This window comes from Pygoscelis adeliae, unplaced genomic scaffold, assembly GCF_000699105.1.
Source record: "Pygoscelis adeliae isolate BGI_AS28 unplaced genomic scaffold, ASM69910v1 Scaffold15, whole genome shotgun sequence".
Taxonomy (NCBI): domain Eukaryota; kingdom Metazoa; phylum Chordata; class Aves; order Sphenisciformes; family Spheniscidae; genus Pygoscelis; species Pygoscelis adeliae.
The window spans coordinates 2,157,422-2,177,336 of NW_008824988.1; the positions used below are offsets into that span (position 1 = coordinate 2,157,422).

Consider the following 19,915-nt stretch of genomic DNA (forward strand, 5'->3'; position numbering starts at 1 on the left):
TGGAAATTGGTAATTTTTTTGGTTTTGATGCAAAATTGCAATGGAGCTAACTTCTTAATAATGCAGTTTTGCAGAGGATTTTGATCTGCCTTTCTTCATTCATCTTCAGGCTGATGCACACACTGTTGCTCAAATACAGGGTTGTCAACCTCACCTAAATGAATATCTTAATTTGTACAATCTTTAGGTTGTAGTTCTGAGATGTTTTCCAAAGACATTTTACAGTTACTTCATCTGGCATCTTTTTACCCTAGCACCTTTGTCCTGAGATTTAGAGGGATAAATATATATATTTTTTTCCCCATTTCCCTATCCTTAAAACCTACCCAATTCTACAGAATTCTTTTCAGGATAAATAGACTAAATGAATTTTGTCAGTAATGCTTTCATTTATTCAAAACCTGAAGCTAGATTGGTGGTCTATTGAGAAAACTAAGCTTGTTTAGATAGCTCTGTACTTGATTAGTTCTTTGGCGCAATGGTAGAGCCAGGATATTGTATGAATCCCCACCTTGCCCTAATTAATTTCTGCCACAAGAATGTTTGGAGAAATTCTAATGCCTTGCATAAGAAAAAAATAAAAAGTTTTTTGCTAATGGGATAATTACTTCCATTTTATGGCACTCCTCATCCTGTAGGATCTCAAAGCACTTCACAAATTCACGTTAGCTCTTGGAACTGTTTGGTGCAGTGGTGCAAAGCTGCCACACCCTGGGTGAAATCTGGCATCTCTGTAGTAGTGAGAAGGCATTTTGTCTTCAGATATAATTTGGAGGATGTATGTTAGGGAGACACACTGCAATTATTCAAGTTGGAAAATAGACTGGACTATGAGTATTGTTGTAAGTGTTAACTGGATTTACCCTGATAAGTGTACTGTATTCACAAGAATCACCCGTTTGGCACAGGCTCAAAAAATGCTGAATAATGAGTGAGAATCACTGTATCCAGCATATGGGAGACCACCCATCTAAATTGTCATCTGCTGCTTGTTTTGAGAGAGCAAAGAAGAAAACAAGGTAGTGATGCTAGAGCTTTTAATCTCTTAGCTACTGTCAGTTTAGTATATTGAAAGGCAAGGAAAAGGACCATTTATGATCTTGCATAACTTCAAGAGGTGATTCTCTTAAGATTATTCACTCTTGGAACAATTTACTTATCTGTTCAAAAAAATTTAAAAATAAAATATGCATTTTAACTTGGCCTGAATTTGGCTCACCTCTGCTTCTAAGCGTGATTAAATTCTCTGTTGGTTGCTTAATTTTAGAACTTGATATATTTAGAAATCTCTTTACTGGGAGAATGTGAACAATCACTTTACAGTTTCTTAGAATAACCTAAATAAGCTGTAGTTTTCTATGGGGGGACAAGATTTTTTTTCTTGTCCATATAACTCTTTTCCAAGTATTTTTCCAATTTACAAGATAATTTTTTAAAGTGTAAACAATGAGTCCTAACACAGTATTTTGACTACTACTGTTGTCACATAGAATATTAATATTCGTATTTCTTCTTGATGTTGTAACTAAAATATGAGTTATTAAAAAGCTGAAATTGTACATGAGGTCTGAAATTCCATGTTCAGCTGCCTGCTCAAAATGACTCCTGTGTCCTTTTCTGATATCAGAAAAATCAATGCTGTCTTATGGTTACTCAGGGCCTGTTTTATGAAGTCAATCTGATTAACAACTACCTCTTAGTTCCATCAGGTATTTTATCTTCATACCAGTACCATTGTTCATTCTCACCTAGTTTGTATTCTCATTTTCATTATGCTAGTTTGTGTGGACTTTGGAGTAATATTAGGAATATATGTACTGGTGTGGCACAAAGAGAAAGACTGAAGCTTGATTTTTTTCTTTTTTTGGTGATCTGTTATTGTTTCGGGATTGTATGTGTAAACTAGGACTTTACCAGCAGTGATATTCATCCCAGTTGCCAGTCATATGAACGCAATGAATGCAGAGTCCTGGCTGCTAGGGCACCTTGTGTCCACACTGCAAATGGTGCTTTAGCAAGTGCCCTTGCATATGACTTTCACCTTGATTCTGCCAGAAGGAAAATGACTTGGAGCTCTCCAGCAGCACAGTCAAGTGCATCTTGTATGATTCTGAGTAGGGATGCAGGAAAGACTTGGATCAAAAAGAACCTGTCCTGCACACTGAATTGGTAATGTAGATACAACCCTTGGCATTTCTTGTTTGTGCCTACTGGTACCTTTCTTTCCTCAGCAAAGCACGTCCAGTTATTCTTGATTAAGTTTTTATTCCTTAATAGCAAAGCTGCACTTTTTCCCCTCTCTTTACAGGTTGGTCATGATTTGTCTAGGAGAACATAGCAGACCTCATTGTCTGGAAGGACTTAATTACTCTGGGTACGTAGGGGTTAGGGCTCTCCATCTAACTTTCAAACAGAATTAGGGTTTTTCAAAATGATAGTATTAGTGTTTTTATGATTTTGGTGTAAAGTCGAGCACATGTACTTCTTTTACAGAGTGATTAGTTTGTTTGGACCTCTCCTTTTGCAGAGACAGAAGCAGTAGCAGCCAGAATAAGATTAAGACTTAGAGTAGGCTTTAATCATAGAATGGTTTAGGTTGGAATAGACCTTTAAGATCATCGAGTCCAACCGTTAACCTAACACTGCCAAGTCCACCACTAAGCCATGTCCCTAAGCACCACGTCTGCACGTCTTTGAAATACCTCCAGGGATGGTGACTCAACCAGTTCTCTGGGCAGCCTGGTCCAATGCTTGAGAAACCTTTTGGTGAAGACATTTTTCCTAATATCCAATCTAAACCTCTCCTGGCACAACTTGAGGCAATGATACAAATGCTATTATAATAATCCTGTAGGGTATCTGCAAGAATCTTGAGGCATGGATTTAAGAACAGAAAAGATAGCTCTTACGCTTTCTTAAAATAATTTTAAAACTTGATCTTTCTGTTTCTTTTATCCAGAGTCACACTTAAGGATGCTGAGGCTAGGGCCTAGTCTTGTGATTACACTTCAGCTTCTGTTTCATTTTGAGGTCAGAGCTAGAAAATGACAGTCAATAAAATGGGTATCTTTTCTAATTGTCTAGTTACCTTATTTCAGTGTTTTTGTTGTAGTGATTCCTTGATGAATCTAAATCAAAGTAAATGATGCTTTTTCTTAATGGTTTTGATAGAATGGGGCACTGAAAACAAGGGTGTTTCAATCTAGCTCATTAGTCATAGATCCTATCTTTTGGTTACAGAATCATGTGTGATTTGTTGCTTAGAAGAAGGTTGAAGGAACCTGTCCAAAATGGATAGAAATATCCACATAAAAAATTTTGTCCCTAGATCTTACACAATGATTTTGTTTAATTTGTGCTCAGAATTGCAAACTTTTAAATATTTGTTCTCTGCATCCATATGCATTTCTGAATCCCACTGCGTTTCTGTTTTTACATATTGTGACAGTTTTTCAAGCAAATTTGTGTTTAAAGAAAAAAAAAGAGCGGAGTTATCTCCAAGCTTGGCTAGTAGCTAAAACTTTAAACAGTGATAAGAAAAGCAAATTTCATGTTGCCCACACTGCATGTTCACGCTCTGCATTCTTGCCTATGGGACTCCTACTGCCTAGGAACAAGTTGTGTACAGTGAACAGTAATTGTCAGCCTGATCATAAAGAGAGATTATAAACTGCTTTCAAAGAGGACTAATACGAAGAAAATGCATAGCTGACTTGACTGAGGAGCTTATATGCCTACTGCAGGAGTATAGAATATGGCTGCTGGTGATGGCAGTGTGGCTTGTGTTCATTGACCTAGGACATTTATTCCAGAAAGGGAAGAAGCAAAATTACTCTTTCATTTGTAACTTTTACTATTAAAAAGATACTTGAAAGCATTACTTGTTTTTAACCCTTATCTCAATAATATTTTAAACCTTTAATTGCACATTTTGTTCAATTTCATAGAATCATAGACTCATTTAGGGTGGAAAAGACCCTTAAGATCATGATTTCAATCAAAATTGATGGAGGTGTAGAGGTTTCAATGATGTTAAGTCCCTATATAGTTTTTGAAAAATCAGTGAGTGTGAGGAGGAGGGAAACCCAAATGAATGCCTTCACTGAGAGGAGGCTGGAGCCTCAGAGCCTTCAGGCTCTTAGGTCTTCAGCTCCGTGGCTGAAATGTGAATTCAGCTGTTATCTTCTGTTTTTCTTGGTCATACACCTTTTAGCGCATGGGATCTTGGAACCAACTAATGCGTAAGTTCTTTAACGAGTATTTAGTGGACTTAGAAGCAACTTGAGTACCAAAATATTTCAGTGGGCAGTCAGGAAGTATTCAGAGGATCTGACAGTAGAGTGCAGGGAAATCATGGCATGTATGGAGAGGGCACTTGCAGTTACTGCAGTGAAAGGCATTGGGATATAGATACAGATCTGTAGAAAAACAGCCTTGCTTAATTCTGTTACAGAGTAAATTGCTGTATCTTTATTCTCTTCACTGTGAAGCACTACTGCATCTGGATGTATGTCACAGCAGTTTTAATAATTAACTACAGTAGAAATTGTTTCAGAGATGAGCTTATCTGAACTCACATTAATCCCAGTTTCCTCATTCACGTGTTTCCTCCTTCTGTTTGCTGCTTCTGTTATTTCTCATTTAGCTGTGGTATATTGCTGTGGGCTGAGTGTTTGCTGCAAATCCACTGTTGGATTCAGCATTTTTGGTTTCCTTGGTAATGAACATGGCAAAAAAAAATTCTTTATAAAAATACGATAAAAATAGGCCAATTCAGGTTGAGCAAGAGCTTGTGTCTGCTTCTTTTTTAACTTAGTAAAATGTTCCTGATGATGAATGTTCATGATGTACTCTGGCACTTCAGCAGTGGAAAGTTGATTTGCAAGGATCTGGAAAAATCATAAAGCTCTGCTATTGTTAATTAGTTATGCATTTTAATTGCAAGTGTTCTGATATTGTTATAGAATGGATGTACATGGGCAAGTTAAATGGAGACACTTGCTGCTGACAATGGAAAAAGTACTAAAGATGACACAGCCAATGGTTACAGAAGTGTAAAAGACTGGCTCTGTATAGGCTTTAAAGGTACCTGTGTAAAGGAGCAAATCTGAAGATTTTCTTTCAGTTAATGCGTAAAGAATATTGACTTTGTTTCCTTATTACAAAACTAAGGAATGATTGGAAAAAAAAAAACAGTGCTGTAACGAAAATCTTTCTTGTATGTGTTGGTTCTGCTGTATGGTTACTGGTTCCCATATATCCATTCAAAATCTTTTTTCTGTATAATCATACAGTAAAATAGTGCATGTTAACAGTAAAAGCAATTGTTAATGTTAAATACTGCTTCTTTATAATTTTACTTGTTCAAAGTATTATATTGGAAACAAGTTAGCTTATGGACTATTAGTAAGTACTAAGGAGATACAGGCTGCATAGCTGCTCTTTTCTCTAACCCTTTGTTCTATGTTTACGGCTAAGCAACAACAGTATAGCTTGCATTTTAGGAAGAAATATTATTTATCAAAATATTTTCAAACTGATCTAGGGGGCAGGGGAAGAAGAGTTGGTGTCATGCTAAAACCTGGATCTCACTCCACCCATAACACTTTATTCAAACATCTCCTCTTGGAAAACAAACAAAAAACCACCCACAAAAAAGTCAGTCCCCAAAACTACCTATTAGAATGCCTTTGAATATTCAACAGTTCAAAAGCATTTTTAAATAACCTATTTCCTTCTGTGTCATTTAAAGAGCTAAACTAATCTGTTTTCTTTCTTTTGTGGATATGTTTTGTGCCAATATTTCCAGCTGTTTCCACCATTTCAAATCTGAAACTGTCTATTGTTTCACAAAGCTATGTGTGCATGTCAAGTTCAGTTAACTGTACTCTGTCAAACTTTGTTTAAAAAGCCTTTCAGTCAAAAAGAGACTTCAGAAATAGTAAGAATTTTAAACAGATTGTGGTAATGCAAACTGGCTCTAGATGTGCAGTGAAATATATGCAGAAGAATTAGGATGAGAATGTTTGCATGCCTGGGTCAGTAAGTTTTCCTCATAGATATTCTACAACTTTTTTATTATAGGCACTCCCTGATAGTGCTTAATTTAACTCAATTTCTTAGAGCAATACAGAAGCTTTCAAATTCTGCACCTTAAATATGGATTTAAAATTTCACTTGTGGAGCTGTTTAGTGTATGGATAATATATAAACTAAGCTGGTCTTGAGCTGATACATTGATGTCAGAGGAGAACAATGAAATGGAAGTATCAGACTTGCAGAAGAGTACACTGTGACAATATGTTTAGGTTTAAACAATTACAGATAATGAGCGGTAAATGTCATGATGTACAAGTGTTAGTGAAATACGTTTTTAATTAATACTTTGCTTTGTGTCATATTTCATCCCTTGAAGCCAGCAATACCCTCAAGATGCTTTAGCCCGTTTATGGAACTTCTCCACTCCCTGCTAATTATCTGTAATTACTGCTTTGCTAAAAAGTTGGAATTGCTTAGTCTTGTCCTAGTATCATTTGTTACCCATATATTTAAAAATGTAACTTAATTTTAATTCAAAGTAAATTTTTTCACATAAATTTTCCTGAAATTCCTTTTTCATTCTGAGGCAAAATGAAAAACATGGGTTTTTTTTGATCTGTATGTTATTTACATTAGTAGAAAATAGTTTGCATTCTACCAGAAAATTTTCCTTCAAAACAAAAAAAGGAAACATTTTGGTAGTAAATATTTGGAATTGAAAGTTACTAGGCCACTTCTGGCTTCATTGGCAATTTATCTCTGGACCTCTTTACTCAAGAGATCACTCAATTTTTCCATACTTTGGAGCTAGAGTTCCCTATTCCTTTATATTTTCTGTTGACCTTTTTTGTATCTTGATTAATTAAAGAATATAAATAATTTCTGCTTAATTTAAAAATATTCTGAAGTGTCTTTTTGAAACCCCTTTTTTCTTTTAGTATTCTGAAAGAAGTCTGTCATTTTGTTAGTCAAAGCACTTAAAAACTTCTGTGGAGAAGTTTAACACTTAAATTACTTTTCTAAGTGGGCTGTGTAAAAGGATCTTCTTTTTGATCGCAGTCATGACAAACTAAAATGACAAAAATTACTAATTTAAATAATATAGAAGTGATAACTATGATTTTAAGACATCTGTGTGTGTTAGTAATACAATTCAGATATATAATGCTGATGAATTCCTTGAATTTCACTGATGCATTATAAAACAAGAATAGAAACTAAAAATTTTCTTCATCTTTTTTATTAAACTTCTTGAGGAAATTATAAGAAGTCAAGTTGTATTGCAGCACTCATTTGGATCTTCTTTAACCACTTAGACTTTTGCATTCTTGACAATTTTGAATTCTTGAATCCTGGAGAAGACTGAGTTACTGAGCACAGTATCTGGACTGTCGCATTTTATTTGAAACATGAATTTATAGACACACAGATAAACTTGACACAGTGGAAGGGTTATTTCAGCTTTTGTAAAGGAAAGCTTACGCATTGCAGAGCTAATTGTCTTTTTTTACAGAGTTAACTGGCATCTTGTTTGAGGTTGCTGAAGCTGATAACAGCCTATTTGTATAATAAGATGTTTCACTGAAACTTTTACCAAAGGTTTTTTTAAGGAACCTGAACAGATTCGGGATAAGAGTAAAGACTTACCGAAGTAGATTATTTGTTAGAAGATAAGAAACAAGGTAAAGTGCATGACCAGTTTTCATAGCAGTAAATCACCAGTGCAGTTTTGTGAAGATCTGTGCTGGGACCTGTGCAGTTCATTTTGTCATAAATTATTTGGAGCAGGAAGTGGAGATACCCTTTTTTTTTTTTTTACTGGGTAGTAGAGATGAGGGCTGACTAAGAAGGTTTGTGGAAGGATGTTATGATAAAATTGATAGGTGAGTGTAAATAAATGTAAAGGAAGGCAAAAGGGTTGATGAAAGTTTTGAAGTAGCCTCCACACATGAAATGACTGAATAGATATTGATCTCTTTACCTGTGGAAAGATGAGGGAAGAGATGTGGTGGAGCATTTTGAAGGGCTGAGAAGGTGGTTTTGCACTCCCTTTTGTGTCAGAATAACAGAGCACATGATGAATCAGATGCTCCCTGATGCAGGTGCTAAAAAAAAATAATACTGCTATTAAAAAAGTAATTGGGTGAATTCAGGATTCCTGTAATTCACTGAGGACTGTTAAGGCAGTCATTTCTGGTTCAATGTGTCCCTTGGGGACTCCTTAATTTAGGGATTTCCTAAGCTGGGATAATAGCTTTGTATGAGGCCAAGGGAGTATTCTCAGAAAGTAAGAAGATACGGTTGACTTGTTCTTATTTACTTATCCTTGACTATCCACTGTCAACCTCTACTAGAGACTGGATACTGCGGTAGCCAGACTGTGGTCTTAGGGTCATTCATAAAAATGTATATTTTTGCTATCTTAAATTAGCCTTCCTTCTTACATGTAATTCATGTTTCTGGATGGATTGGTAATTTAGCAATATGAAAATAGACTAGAACTTTCTTATCTTAATCAGGCCAATTCATCTTGAGGTAGTCCTGTCTGATAAGCTCCCAGTTCCTGCTTTTGTACCTACCTGTGTTTTGGCTCGAGAGATTCTGCTCCCTACTCAGTTTTCCATTAATATGATTCTTATAATCACTAACTATAGGAGGCCAAACTGCTTGGGAAGGGTATGTTGAGAGAAGAATGCCTCTTCTAGATGAATAAAAAGTGGACAAGCTTTTTCGGGTTTTTGTTGATTTTTTTTTTTTAATCTGGAATGTTCATGGAGCAGCATGAAACTGCTATTTTGTATGCAGATAACTGGAGAAAAATATAAAAGGAAACATGTAAGGAATACAGAGGTTCTTAGTTACTACCATCCTTTTTTGATGCTGCAAAAACCAAAACAGACAAGGCATTTGAAGAGTCATGCTTCTACAATTTCTTAACTTGTTCCCATACTCTAAAAGTTTGTCACTAGAAGGTTGATGATTTCTTTTGGTGAGGCCTCAACTCCAACAAAAATTTTTTTTATACATGTAACTTCTCATTGATTTAGTTAACGACATAAAGGTGTAGCAAGATACTCGCAGCACCTAACTGAATTAATTTGTAGATATAAAGTGTTTATTTACTTCTTTAACGCTTTGCTGGGTAGCTAGAATTTGGCAGAAGCTTTTGGAAGGGTTTTATTTCTGATCCATTCTGAACCTACCTACCTAATACAACATGTATTATTCTGGACAGGACCGTTGAGATGTAAGGTTTAATCAATGAAAGAAAATCTGTTGTTGCTTAAAAGTATGATTTCTTTGTGACTAATTAAGAATACTTTTTTAATTACTACAGTGTACAGACTATGACCTGGATTATGGAACTGAATGTTTGCATCTGGCTCTGAAATACTGTAACACAAGTGCCAAACTTGTTGAAGGAACAGCTGACCTCTGGAAGGTAAAGGCAATAATAATCTCTATTTTTTACATGTCTTTTAAAATTAATAAAATTTGCATACTACTGTAAAAATTCAGATGTGTTTTCAGTTGTAATAGTTAGGTTTTTCTCTTCCAAATTTCAGAATTGTTTTGGGATTATCAAGAGCTTTTTTTAGAGCTCATTGTTGTAGACAGACTTGGACAGATGTTACCTAAGATAACCAATGAAGACAGTATTTATCTGGAAGTAGGAAAACTAACTAGGTACTTGAATAACCTGAGAAACTGTAAAACTATAAATCCATAATCTCTAAAACTAAGAACTTTCTTTGAGATGAGCTTTCTCCTGCTATTTCTATATCTCTTGTCTATTTTCCTCCACTTTTTCTATGAGGACATCACTTTTTCTCTGACGCCAAATACCTGGCTAACAACAGTTTTTGATTTTTAGAGCCGTTCATTACATTCAGTAACACTGCAATGTTTAAGACATCTTCAAACAATCTTTTAAAATTTTCAAACATCATTCACCTTGTCTAATAATCTGTAGGTTCTTGACGACTGACAAAGCAGGTGTGTACAGGTGCCAAAGGATATGTCCTTGCTGCTTAAAAGTATCCCATTTCATTGGGATTGGGATACCACCACCCATTGGATGGTGGTACATTATTCTTTCTCAGTAACTGTCATGTCATGCAATTTTTAAGTGTTTCCTCTTTTTTTTTTTTATTTTATTCATTACCACATTGAAGGATCTGGAAGCAGCTCAAGTCACTCCATCTGTCTTTTGACAGTAAATTTCCTCCAATGGGACACGATTTCTAATAATACGACAATAAATCTTACACAGAAAGGTAATTTCCTGAATCTGCAGCACAAATTTCCTGTGCAATTTAGCAGCAAAATTTACTTGTGTTGGTTGCATACAGCAACTTCTTTCAATATCTTTCTGGGGACATAGTCTTTCTGAAACAATGTGTTGTCTGTTTTCCTATTCAGCCTTCTAAGGGACAGATTATGTTATGCATATTTGCATTACATCACTTTTTGGATGGTTTCATTGTTCTTATTGCAAAGCATGGTACTTACATGAAGAGTAACAAAATACACCCATAATGTTCGTTTAGTTCTTTATAATGTTTATTTAGTTCTTTACTATCTGTAGATACTACTGATGCCCAGCAGATGAAATGTAGTCTTTTGACCTGGAATGACAGAATAATTAAGCCGGAAGGAAATATCTAGATGTCATCTGGTCCAACACCTTGCTGAAAGTGGGGCCAGTTAAATTAGGCTGTGCAGGGCCTTGTCCAGTTGAGTTTTGAGTATCTCCAAGAATGGAGATTTCACAGGCTCTCTGGGGAAAACAATTCCAATGCATATCTCCCCGTATGGAAGAGACTTTTTTCATAATATTTGGTGAGCATTTCCCTTGCTGCCTGTTGCACTGGAAAGGATGAAAGGCCAACAGAAAGACCTGCAAGAAAAGTCCAGTTCACTCTTTATGGCCATTAATTATGACCCTTCCCCACCCTTCATCTTCTGTTATTTGGGCTGAACAAACCAAGTTCTCGCACCGTCTCAGCAGCCCTCTGCTGGGCTTTCTCCTGTCCTCATTGCGTTATACTGGGGAGCCCAAAACTAGAAAACAGTCCTCTGGTGTGTTCTCAAAAGTGCCGAATACAGGGGAATAAGCCCTGTATTCCCTGTAATGGAGTCTACTTCCGTACTAATACAGCCCAGTCAGTTGGACTCCTCTTCTGCACTGCTACGCACTGCTGACTCGTGCTCAGCTTGTCCAGAAGGTCCTTTTCTGCAAAGCTGTTTTCTATATTTTGGTATCAGTATGGACTGCTGCACCGGGTTATTCTGTCCCAGATGCAGGATGCTGTATTTGTGTTTGTTATATTTCACAACGTTTCTGTTAGCCCCTTTCTCCAGCTTTTCAGGATCCCTCTAAATGAGTGTTGCACCCTTGAGCATATTGAATACTTACATTTGTTGTCATCTAGTTTGCTGAGGGTATTTCCCCTTTCCCAGGTTATTAATAGAGATATTAGACAGTATTGTCCCCAGTATCAGCCCCCGAAGAACAGCACTAGTAACCAGCCCCCACTTATACTTCAAACTTGAGCTGTTTTAAAAGAGAACTGTTGAAATGTTAGTGCCGCTCCAACATTGTTGGTGAAATGAAATCCTGATGCTGTTAACTTTCTAGCCTGTGGGACCCATTGCAGTACCACTGGCCTTTAAAGAGGCCTGTAAACACATGGAAAATGATAACACATGAAGAGTCAATTCCTTGTAGGTGCTCAGATATTGGACAGAGAACTTTTTTAGCTGGTGGTATACCGGATAATATCATGGAGAAGGAGATTCAGGTAGAAAAGCTGAAAACACTGTGTACCAGGTGAAAGAGTCCATTTGGTTTGTGTGGCAAGGTTTTGGTAGCAGAGAGGGCTACAGGGGTGGCTTCTTTGAGAAGCTGCTAGAAGCCAATGCCAGCTGGCTCCAAGATGGACCCACTGCTGGCCAAGGCTGAGCCAATCAGTGATAGTGGTAGCGCCTCTATGATAACATATTTAAGGAGGAAGAAGAAAAAAAAACCTCTGGACAACAGCTGCAGAGAGAGGAGTGAGAATATGTGAGAGAAACAAGTATGCAGACACCAAGGTCAGTGAAGAAGGAGGGGGAGGAGGTGCTCCAGGCACCAGAGCAGAGATTCCCCTGCAGCCTGTGGTGAAGACCGTGGTGAGGCAGGCTGTCCCCCTGCAGCCCATGGAGGTTAACAGTGGAGCAGATATCTACCTGCAGCCCGTGGAGGACCCTATGCCGGAGCAGGTGGATGTGCCCAAAGGAGGCTGTGACACTGTGGAGAGGAGCCCTCACTGGAGCAGGTTTGCTGGCAAGACTTTGGACCTATGCTCAAGCAGTCTGTTCCTGAAGGACTGCACCCCGTGGAGCAGTTTGTGAAGAACTGCAGCCTGTGAGAAGGACTCATGTTGAAGTTCATGGAGGACTGTCCCATGGGAGGGACCCCATGCTGGAGTAGGGGAAGAGTGTGAGGAGGAAGGGGTGGCAGAAACAACGTGTGATGAACTGACTGCAACCCCCATTCCTCGTCCCCCTGCACTGCTCAGGAGAGGAGGTAGAGAAATCGGGAATGAAGTTGAGCCAGGGAAGAGGAGAGGGGTGGGGGGGAAGGTGTTTTAAGATTTGGTTTTATTTCTCATTACCCTACTCTGATTTTGATTGGCAATAAATTAAATTAATTTCCCTGAGTTAAGTCTGTTTTGCCTGTGATGGTAATTGGTGAATAATCTCTCCCTGTCCTTATCTCAACCCATGAGCCTTTTGTTTTATTTTCTGTCCCCTGCCCAGCTGAGGAGGGGGAGTGATAGAGCAGCTTTGATGGGCTGCTGACCTGACATCCAGCCAGGGTCAACCCACCACAGAGTTTCAGTGTTGACAATATTGTGCTGTGTGGGACGGTAGCAACAACACCTGTTTATGTGCAGATACTGTGCTGCAGGCAGTGCAGAGCAGTGAATATGCTATATATAGTATACACAAAGATGCTGGTGCCATGTCATTAAAGTTCCTATACCTTCTCATATCCTATTTGCTGTCTTATTTTGTAGCTAGAAGTCATTGGTGTCTTCTGTGGTTTGTGAAGACATTCAAAGGCATAAAAATGACGAGGTCTGTAAAGTAGTAAATTGCTTCTGCAGCAAGTAGTCATATCAGATTAGAGGCTACGGAGGAAGACAGCTCCTTTCTGCTTGAATAGCACCCTGGTATTGGTCACTCTCTGTATCGGGGTGTTTGGCAGGTGACCTGGAGCAGTACCATTGAAGAGAGCACTCATGCTCAGTCTGTGCAGTTTGATGAAGTGCAGAAGACTGCCAATTTTCTCAAGTGATGCTTGCCTACAAAATGGTTAGGAGCTATTGCTGTTTGTTACTGCTGCTTTTTGCAGCTTTCAGAAGCAAAAAGATAATTACAGCTAATAATTACATTATTAGCTGTCCTAATAATGTGATTTGTAATATGTTCTTGGTTTTTTTCTGTAAGGCTTTTCAATGCTGAGATAAATTACATTTCGTGTGCCAGGAACTGATGTGCTCCCAATGGCCCCAGTCTTATTTTTTCAACAAGAGAGAAAAAGATATTCTATCCGGATAAATGAGAACTGAAATAAATAATCATTGTTCAGTTGAGGTTTCAGAGGATGTCTAACAGAAAAACTGCAATCAATTAACAAGTGGAGAACAGTTTCTAAAGTCCAAGTATTACAAACCAGTTTCATCCTTGAATCTTTGACGAGTAATCTGATATTTGTAAGAATTCAGTTTATTTATTAGGTGCACAACCTACATAACATTAAATGACTCAAAGCAGTGGGAAAAAGTTACTTATGTGTGCATATATATCGTTTTCTTGAATTAACTCTGATTATTCTACCTGAGCGCTGTCTACTTACAGTGCATTAGAAAAAGTAACGTTTCGAAGTCACTTACCATTGGAGCTAAAGCAAGAGAGAGTTTGCTTACTTTCTGGTAACAAAATACAAAATTAAGGTGGTTGTTTGTAGTGGCAACAACCAGGCAGGAACATTCAAATTACTTCAGTGTTATAAATATTTATAAGTTCTATTATAAATGTAGTTATTATATTACTATTTATAAGATATTTAGGATCCGGCTGCCATAAAGGAAACAGAATGACACTATCAACACCACATTTTCAGTTTCTTTGTGCTTGACACCTTTGAAACCAAATGACCTTAAATGTTCTGGGGCAATATCCTCTTAAATAAAGTATAAAATCATGTAACAGAATGTAATTGTTGGAGTCTAATGTATACGTGTGTGTGTAATGCAGATGAAAACTGCATTGTAAGAACACTTTTAAGATTGATACATTTTTAAAGACAACGCTGATAGTGTGAAAAATCCTCACCATTTCTAAAAACAACAGGTTATTTTCTAATCCTGAAAAAATATCCCATACAAAGGAGATCTGTATGATACCTTAGTATAACAGAAGGAAATACTTCATGAAACTAAAATGTAGTGCATTTTGTATATGCGTGATCATAACTTTATTGTGTTTGGTAAAGAGTTTTATATTTTGCATTTAACATACAGTTTTGTAAATCTGAAATGTTCATCAAGCTAAATCAGTTTGAAGAAGACTTTTAAACATTAAATGGGAACAACTTTGGGGAACTTCTAAAAGCATCTTCCTAGGTAGTGAGAAGTTGCAGTCTGACAGTTGAGAGAGAAGGGCACACAGGAAAACAAATAAACCCTTGTCAGATGATTTTTAGACTTTACTAAATAGATATAGTAGATAGCTTGCTGTACAGAAAAGTAGAGAAATGTTTAGTAAGTCAGACTATTCTGCCTTTGCCAAATAACCAGATGATGGTTTCATGTTCTGTGATAGTGAGGTGTTTGTGTTGAGTTTTAGTATTTGGCCTAGCGATATTCTGGACTGCAGCAACAATGTTCAGAAAATCTTGGAACACTAGATGCTCAAGAGGACAAAATGAAAATTAGTGTTGTCATATGAAGAGAGTGATTAGAAGCCTGTGAGTTCGATATTAACCAACAAAACAAAAGGATGCACTGCTACAAGCAGAACTTGATTAATAAAGAGTTAAGGGACTAATGTAACTAATGTCAACCAACATGGAATTTACTTATTTTGTGAAATTGACTTCAAACCTTTTTTTATAAGATTGTAGTCTTGGCTGGTAAAGATGGTAGTGCTGATACAATATATGGTTGGCAGAAGTTTGACTTGTTACTACATGGCATCTTAATTAAAAATAGGATGACTGTAATTGTACTAGTCCTCATTAAATAGATTAAAAATTGGATGAGTGATATATTTCAAAAGAGAATTCTCACCAGGTACAGTTCTGCAGAAACTGTTATTGTCTCTAAGCTATTTAACATTTGTCTGATAAAGTTTGCAGACAACACAAAGATTTAAGGATTTTTAAATAAAAAATATAATTGATCAGAAGTAACCTATTGATATGGATTGCTTGGCAAACAATTTAAACAAAAGGTATGCTTTTCATTGTGGCCAAATATAAAGAAGTGTTTTTAAAAACAAAAAAGTATAGGCCATATTTAAAGAATTGTTCTAGGAAGGCAGTGACTTTGAAAGTGGTGTAGGAATCACAGAGGACAGCAAGTTTCCACTGTGGGCAAAATAACCTTGTCAGCCATGGATATAGAAACAAGAATATGAAATTAGAAAAGAGATGTTCTAGTACTACAAGTGCATCTAGAATACTACGGTCAAATCTGGACTCAAGCTCTGTGCAACTGTTGATGAATGGAGGAGGTTCAGAGAAAAGCACGAAAAAGAGAATTAAATGGCAATTTGATAAGTCTGTAGAGATTTAGCTTAGTAATGTGATATAAAAAAAACAGAAATGGATGAGGTAGAAGGTCTCTCTTCTGCAAAGTGAGAGAATATTCCTGTGTGTCACTTTTCTTGTTTATTCTTTTTCCACTGTGATTTTTGCTCCTCATCTGGGCTGCAAGAGTGGAGAGTACCATCTTACTTTCTGGTATAGAGTGGCAGTTAAAGTATTCTTCCTGGTTGATTTGGCTAGATCTGAATTGCTGCTGGCTGGTGTGAGCCTAGAATGCAAATTCACTTTGGTGTACTAGAGATAAAGCAGTATAGCTGCTCAGAACAATAAGCTGTTGTGTTGACTAGCCTTAAAAGTTGTTTAAAACAAATTCATACTAAACCAATCAATGGTTAGAATTAAACCAAAGGGTGTCTCTGTCATGGTTGCCTGCGTTTTAAGTAAGTCTCATCTAAATTGCAAGAACACCTCTTAATCAATACAAGAAAATCCAGAGACATTATGCATATCCATTCCTTAAGAGAAACTTTGGTTGGATTTAGCATCTCATTCAACACTGAAAGAGGTGTAGAAAATCCCTCCCCCCCCCAACTGGTAAGCGGTGGTCACCTGTGGTAGCTGGCAGGGTTTTTCTCTCTGTCAACTTTACTATTTTCATAAAGCTTATAGGAGCTTGTATCTGAAATTAGCTTATAGGATCAAAGATTATGAAGGAAATATATATGGATAGTGTGATATGGTCTCAAATGATTTATTTCTCTAGGAAACCACCCTAAAAAGTATTTGCTGATGTCTGGCTCAGAATTTTAGAAGTGATTTTAAAGGTTCGTACTTAATTTTTTATTCTTCTGTGCTGTTTTCTTGAAGACTGGGCCTACTTTATGAAGTAAGTTCTTTTTAAACTTGGACTATTTAAATACTTTTGCATCTCAAGGAGATTGTGAACCTTAGAGTAACTGAGACCACTTTTGACAGAGCTTAGATAGTCTTGTTTCTTGAAAGGTCTTTAGATGGTAATCTGTTACAGGTTTACTGAAAGTTCAGTATGAAAGCCCTCTAGAAACAGGTAATTAGAAAGAAACCTTGCAACAAAATTGGTCACTCAATAATTCTTTAACCTTTAAATTCAAGACACTGATTCTTCCCAACAGTATGTAAACTCAGACACTTAAGGTTTCTTAGGCTAGATTCATTCTCTGGCTGCTTCTCCTGCAGGACAAGCTGTAGGGGAGTAAGTTAATTTTTAATTTTAAAAGAATATAATTCCTTGGAGAAATGATGAGTAATGAGAAAGGTAATATTTTTCATCTGTTTCTGACTATAATACACAGCTTAATTTGAGATGGAAAGGAAAGAAGTTACAAGAATCCTTATGTTAAAATCTGATATCTACAATGGTGTGTTTTTGCTGTAAGATTTACTTCACAGCACTAAAGCTTTTGGAATCCTATTCAGTCCATTTCAAAAAGAAAGAGAAAAATTATTCAGACTCTAGAGAAACAAATGCAGAAAATCAGTAATATTTTATTTAACATAAAAGGAAGTTACAGTAAAAACAAAGGCAAATATTTAGAAGTTATTCTTATATCAGTTCATGTCACTGCATGTCATTGCGAAGACATTGCTAGTAAAGACTGTTAATGTCTTGGTTAGATGCTGTCTTCAGTTTTTTGTTATTTTATTTGAAAAGCCTAATATTGGGACTGTCAACCACCATGAGGCTACAAAGGCAGCTATGAAAGCTGTTTTTTGCAAGTACCAAGTAAATATTCAGCATCTTATTGTCCATCTAACTTGATCTGATTAATGTCTTCAGGAAGATCTTGATGGCTTTTAATCCTCTGAAAGTTACTATAGTCTCACCGACTCCCACTGATTAATTGGACTCTCATTAACAGTAATAGTCTTGCACTACTGGAAAGTACCTATATTAGTAAAAGAAATAACGAGGCTTCTCCCTGACTGTCATTTTTATGATCACAAGTCCTACAAAAAAAAAGAATGTATTTCACGATAAAATTATAGAGTAGAATGGATGTGTGAAAATAGATGCAATATCATGTTTTTATGATTCTTCAAAGGGTTAAAAATAATTTTAGGTTTCAAATGACTTCTAAGCAGATCTAAATATTTTAAAAAAGGTTTCTCTCAAGTCTCCGGTAATTTCTGCAACTTCTGTTCTCATGACTTGCCAGTGATATTTTACCAGAATTAAGAAATTGACAATATCATTTGTTTATGGTATTTCAAATGTAAAGAATTGCCTTCAGGGCATTGTTTTATTGGTTTTACATTCCTTCCTGCTGTGTTAAATCTAATGAGGCTTGTCTGTCCTTTAGGTGACCTACAAGCGGGATCTGTATGCAGCTGAATCGATTATTAAGGGTATGTGTTTGTCCTTGTGGCTGTCAGTTTGCATATTCCTGGGTCTAATTAAGAATCTTGTGTGCTATAGTTTGAAATGACTTTAAGAAAAGTTTTATGTTGAATAAAATGTGCTTAGACAAGTTGTTTTATCTTGCTCACTGGAATACTTACATTATGCATTATTTACCTTTATTTACTTCTCTTAGAATAGAGAACTTTATAAAAAGCTGTGTGTATTACAAAGTCAAACAAAGATTAATTTTGGCTTAAAATGGCTTTATAAGGAATAAACAAATTTTTTCTTTCATTTGCAGTTCAATTCTGAATATGTTCCATCTTTCTAATCTAAGTAATAGACTGAAAATTAAATATTAACTCTTTAGGGCTCTTCACTCTTTTACATACAGCAACTTGTTACCTAAATTGATAGAGCAATTATATGATATTGAGGTATTCCATTAATTTGTAAGTACTTTGTTGAACCAGTTTTTAACCTTTTCCTGTACTGGTAACAGTGGTTTCGTAGCAGTTTAATGTAAAGACTAGGTTTAGTCTTTATCTAGACTAACTCAATCTAAAAACAGTGTAGAAAGGAAGAACTCTTAAGTACTGTACAATGAGCACACAGATGGTTAATGTAAACTGATAGGCACTGATTCGGGGGACTCTTGCTTGACTTCTTGTTGAGAACTGAGGCATAAAAGCCCAGAAACTGATGAAGAGAAAGGGACTTCCCTTTGGATTAAAAATAACTTTCCAGAGAAAAGAGTATGGTTCCTATTTAAGAGCAAAACCCATGTCCTGTTAGGGCATGGTTAGTGAGTGGCTAGTTGTTCGCTTTGGTGGCTCACCTGTTACAAGATCCAGTATTGTCTTAGCTTCTGGTTTGGGTAAATTAGACCATGCCGAGATCAGCTCTGTCACTGTAGACAAGCTAGAAAGCTTCAACAGAGCTTAGATATCACTGTGGTATTCTGCATGCTGCTTCTCTAGACCTCCAGGAATGCAACAAGTTTGAAGCTTCTGGTTATTACAGTGGGCAAATATTGCATATTATATGTATTGCTAGAACTACCTGACTAAATGTTTCAGGCACATATCAAGGTGATAGGGCTGGGAAATCTTGGAAGTTCTGGTTTTGATAGGGAATGGGCTCTCATCTCCATAGCTGGAGGCCTGGAATTTTTGAAAATCTTGAGTAGGATTCTTCGAGGTTCCACACTCCTCTAGCTTTCAAGCTTAGGATTTCCAAACATATTAAAGACAAGAAGGTGGCTGGGAGTAGTCAGCATGAATTTACAAAGGGGAAATTATGCCTGACCAACCCGATAGCCTTCTACAATGAATTGACTAGCTTGGTGGATGAGAGGAGAGCAGTGGATATGGTTCGTCTTGATTTCAGCAAGGCTTTTGACACTCTCTCCCTTGATATTCTCATTGACAAACTGATGAAGTACAGACTAGAAAAGTGGACAGTGAGGTGGATTGGAAACTGGATGAACTGCCAGGCTCAAGCAGTAAAGTCCAGTTGGAGCCCAGTCACTAGTGGTCTACCCTAGGGGTCAGTGCTGGTTAAAATCTTCACTAATGATCTGAATGATAGGGCAAAGCAGCACACTGTCAGCAAGTGTTGTCGTTTAACCTCAGTTGGCAACTGAGCACCACACAGCTGCTCGCTCACTCCCCCCT

The 19,915-nt window shown here is 36.8% G+C and overlaps 1 protein-coding gene across 1 annotated transcript in view; it reads left to right on the forward strand.

Moving 5' to 3' along the window:
• ISPD (isoprenoid synthase domain containing) overlaps positions 1–19,915 on the forward strand; it is a 118,759-nt gene that overhangs the window by 24,985 nt on the left and 73,859 nt on the right. The window contains exons 3-4 of the mRNA XM_009326091.1: positions 9,377–9,481; positions 18,199–18,244. Of these exons, the coding sequence (XP_009324366.1) occupies positions 9,377–9,481; positions 18,199–18,244 (151 nt within the window). The remainder of the gene's footprint in view (positions 1–9,376; positions 9,482–18,198; positions 18,245–19,915) is intronic.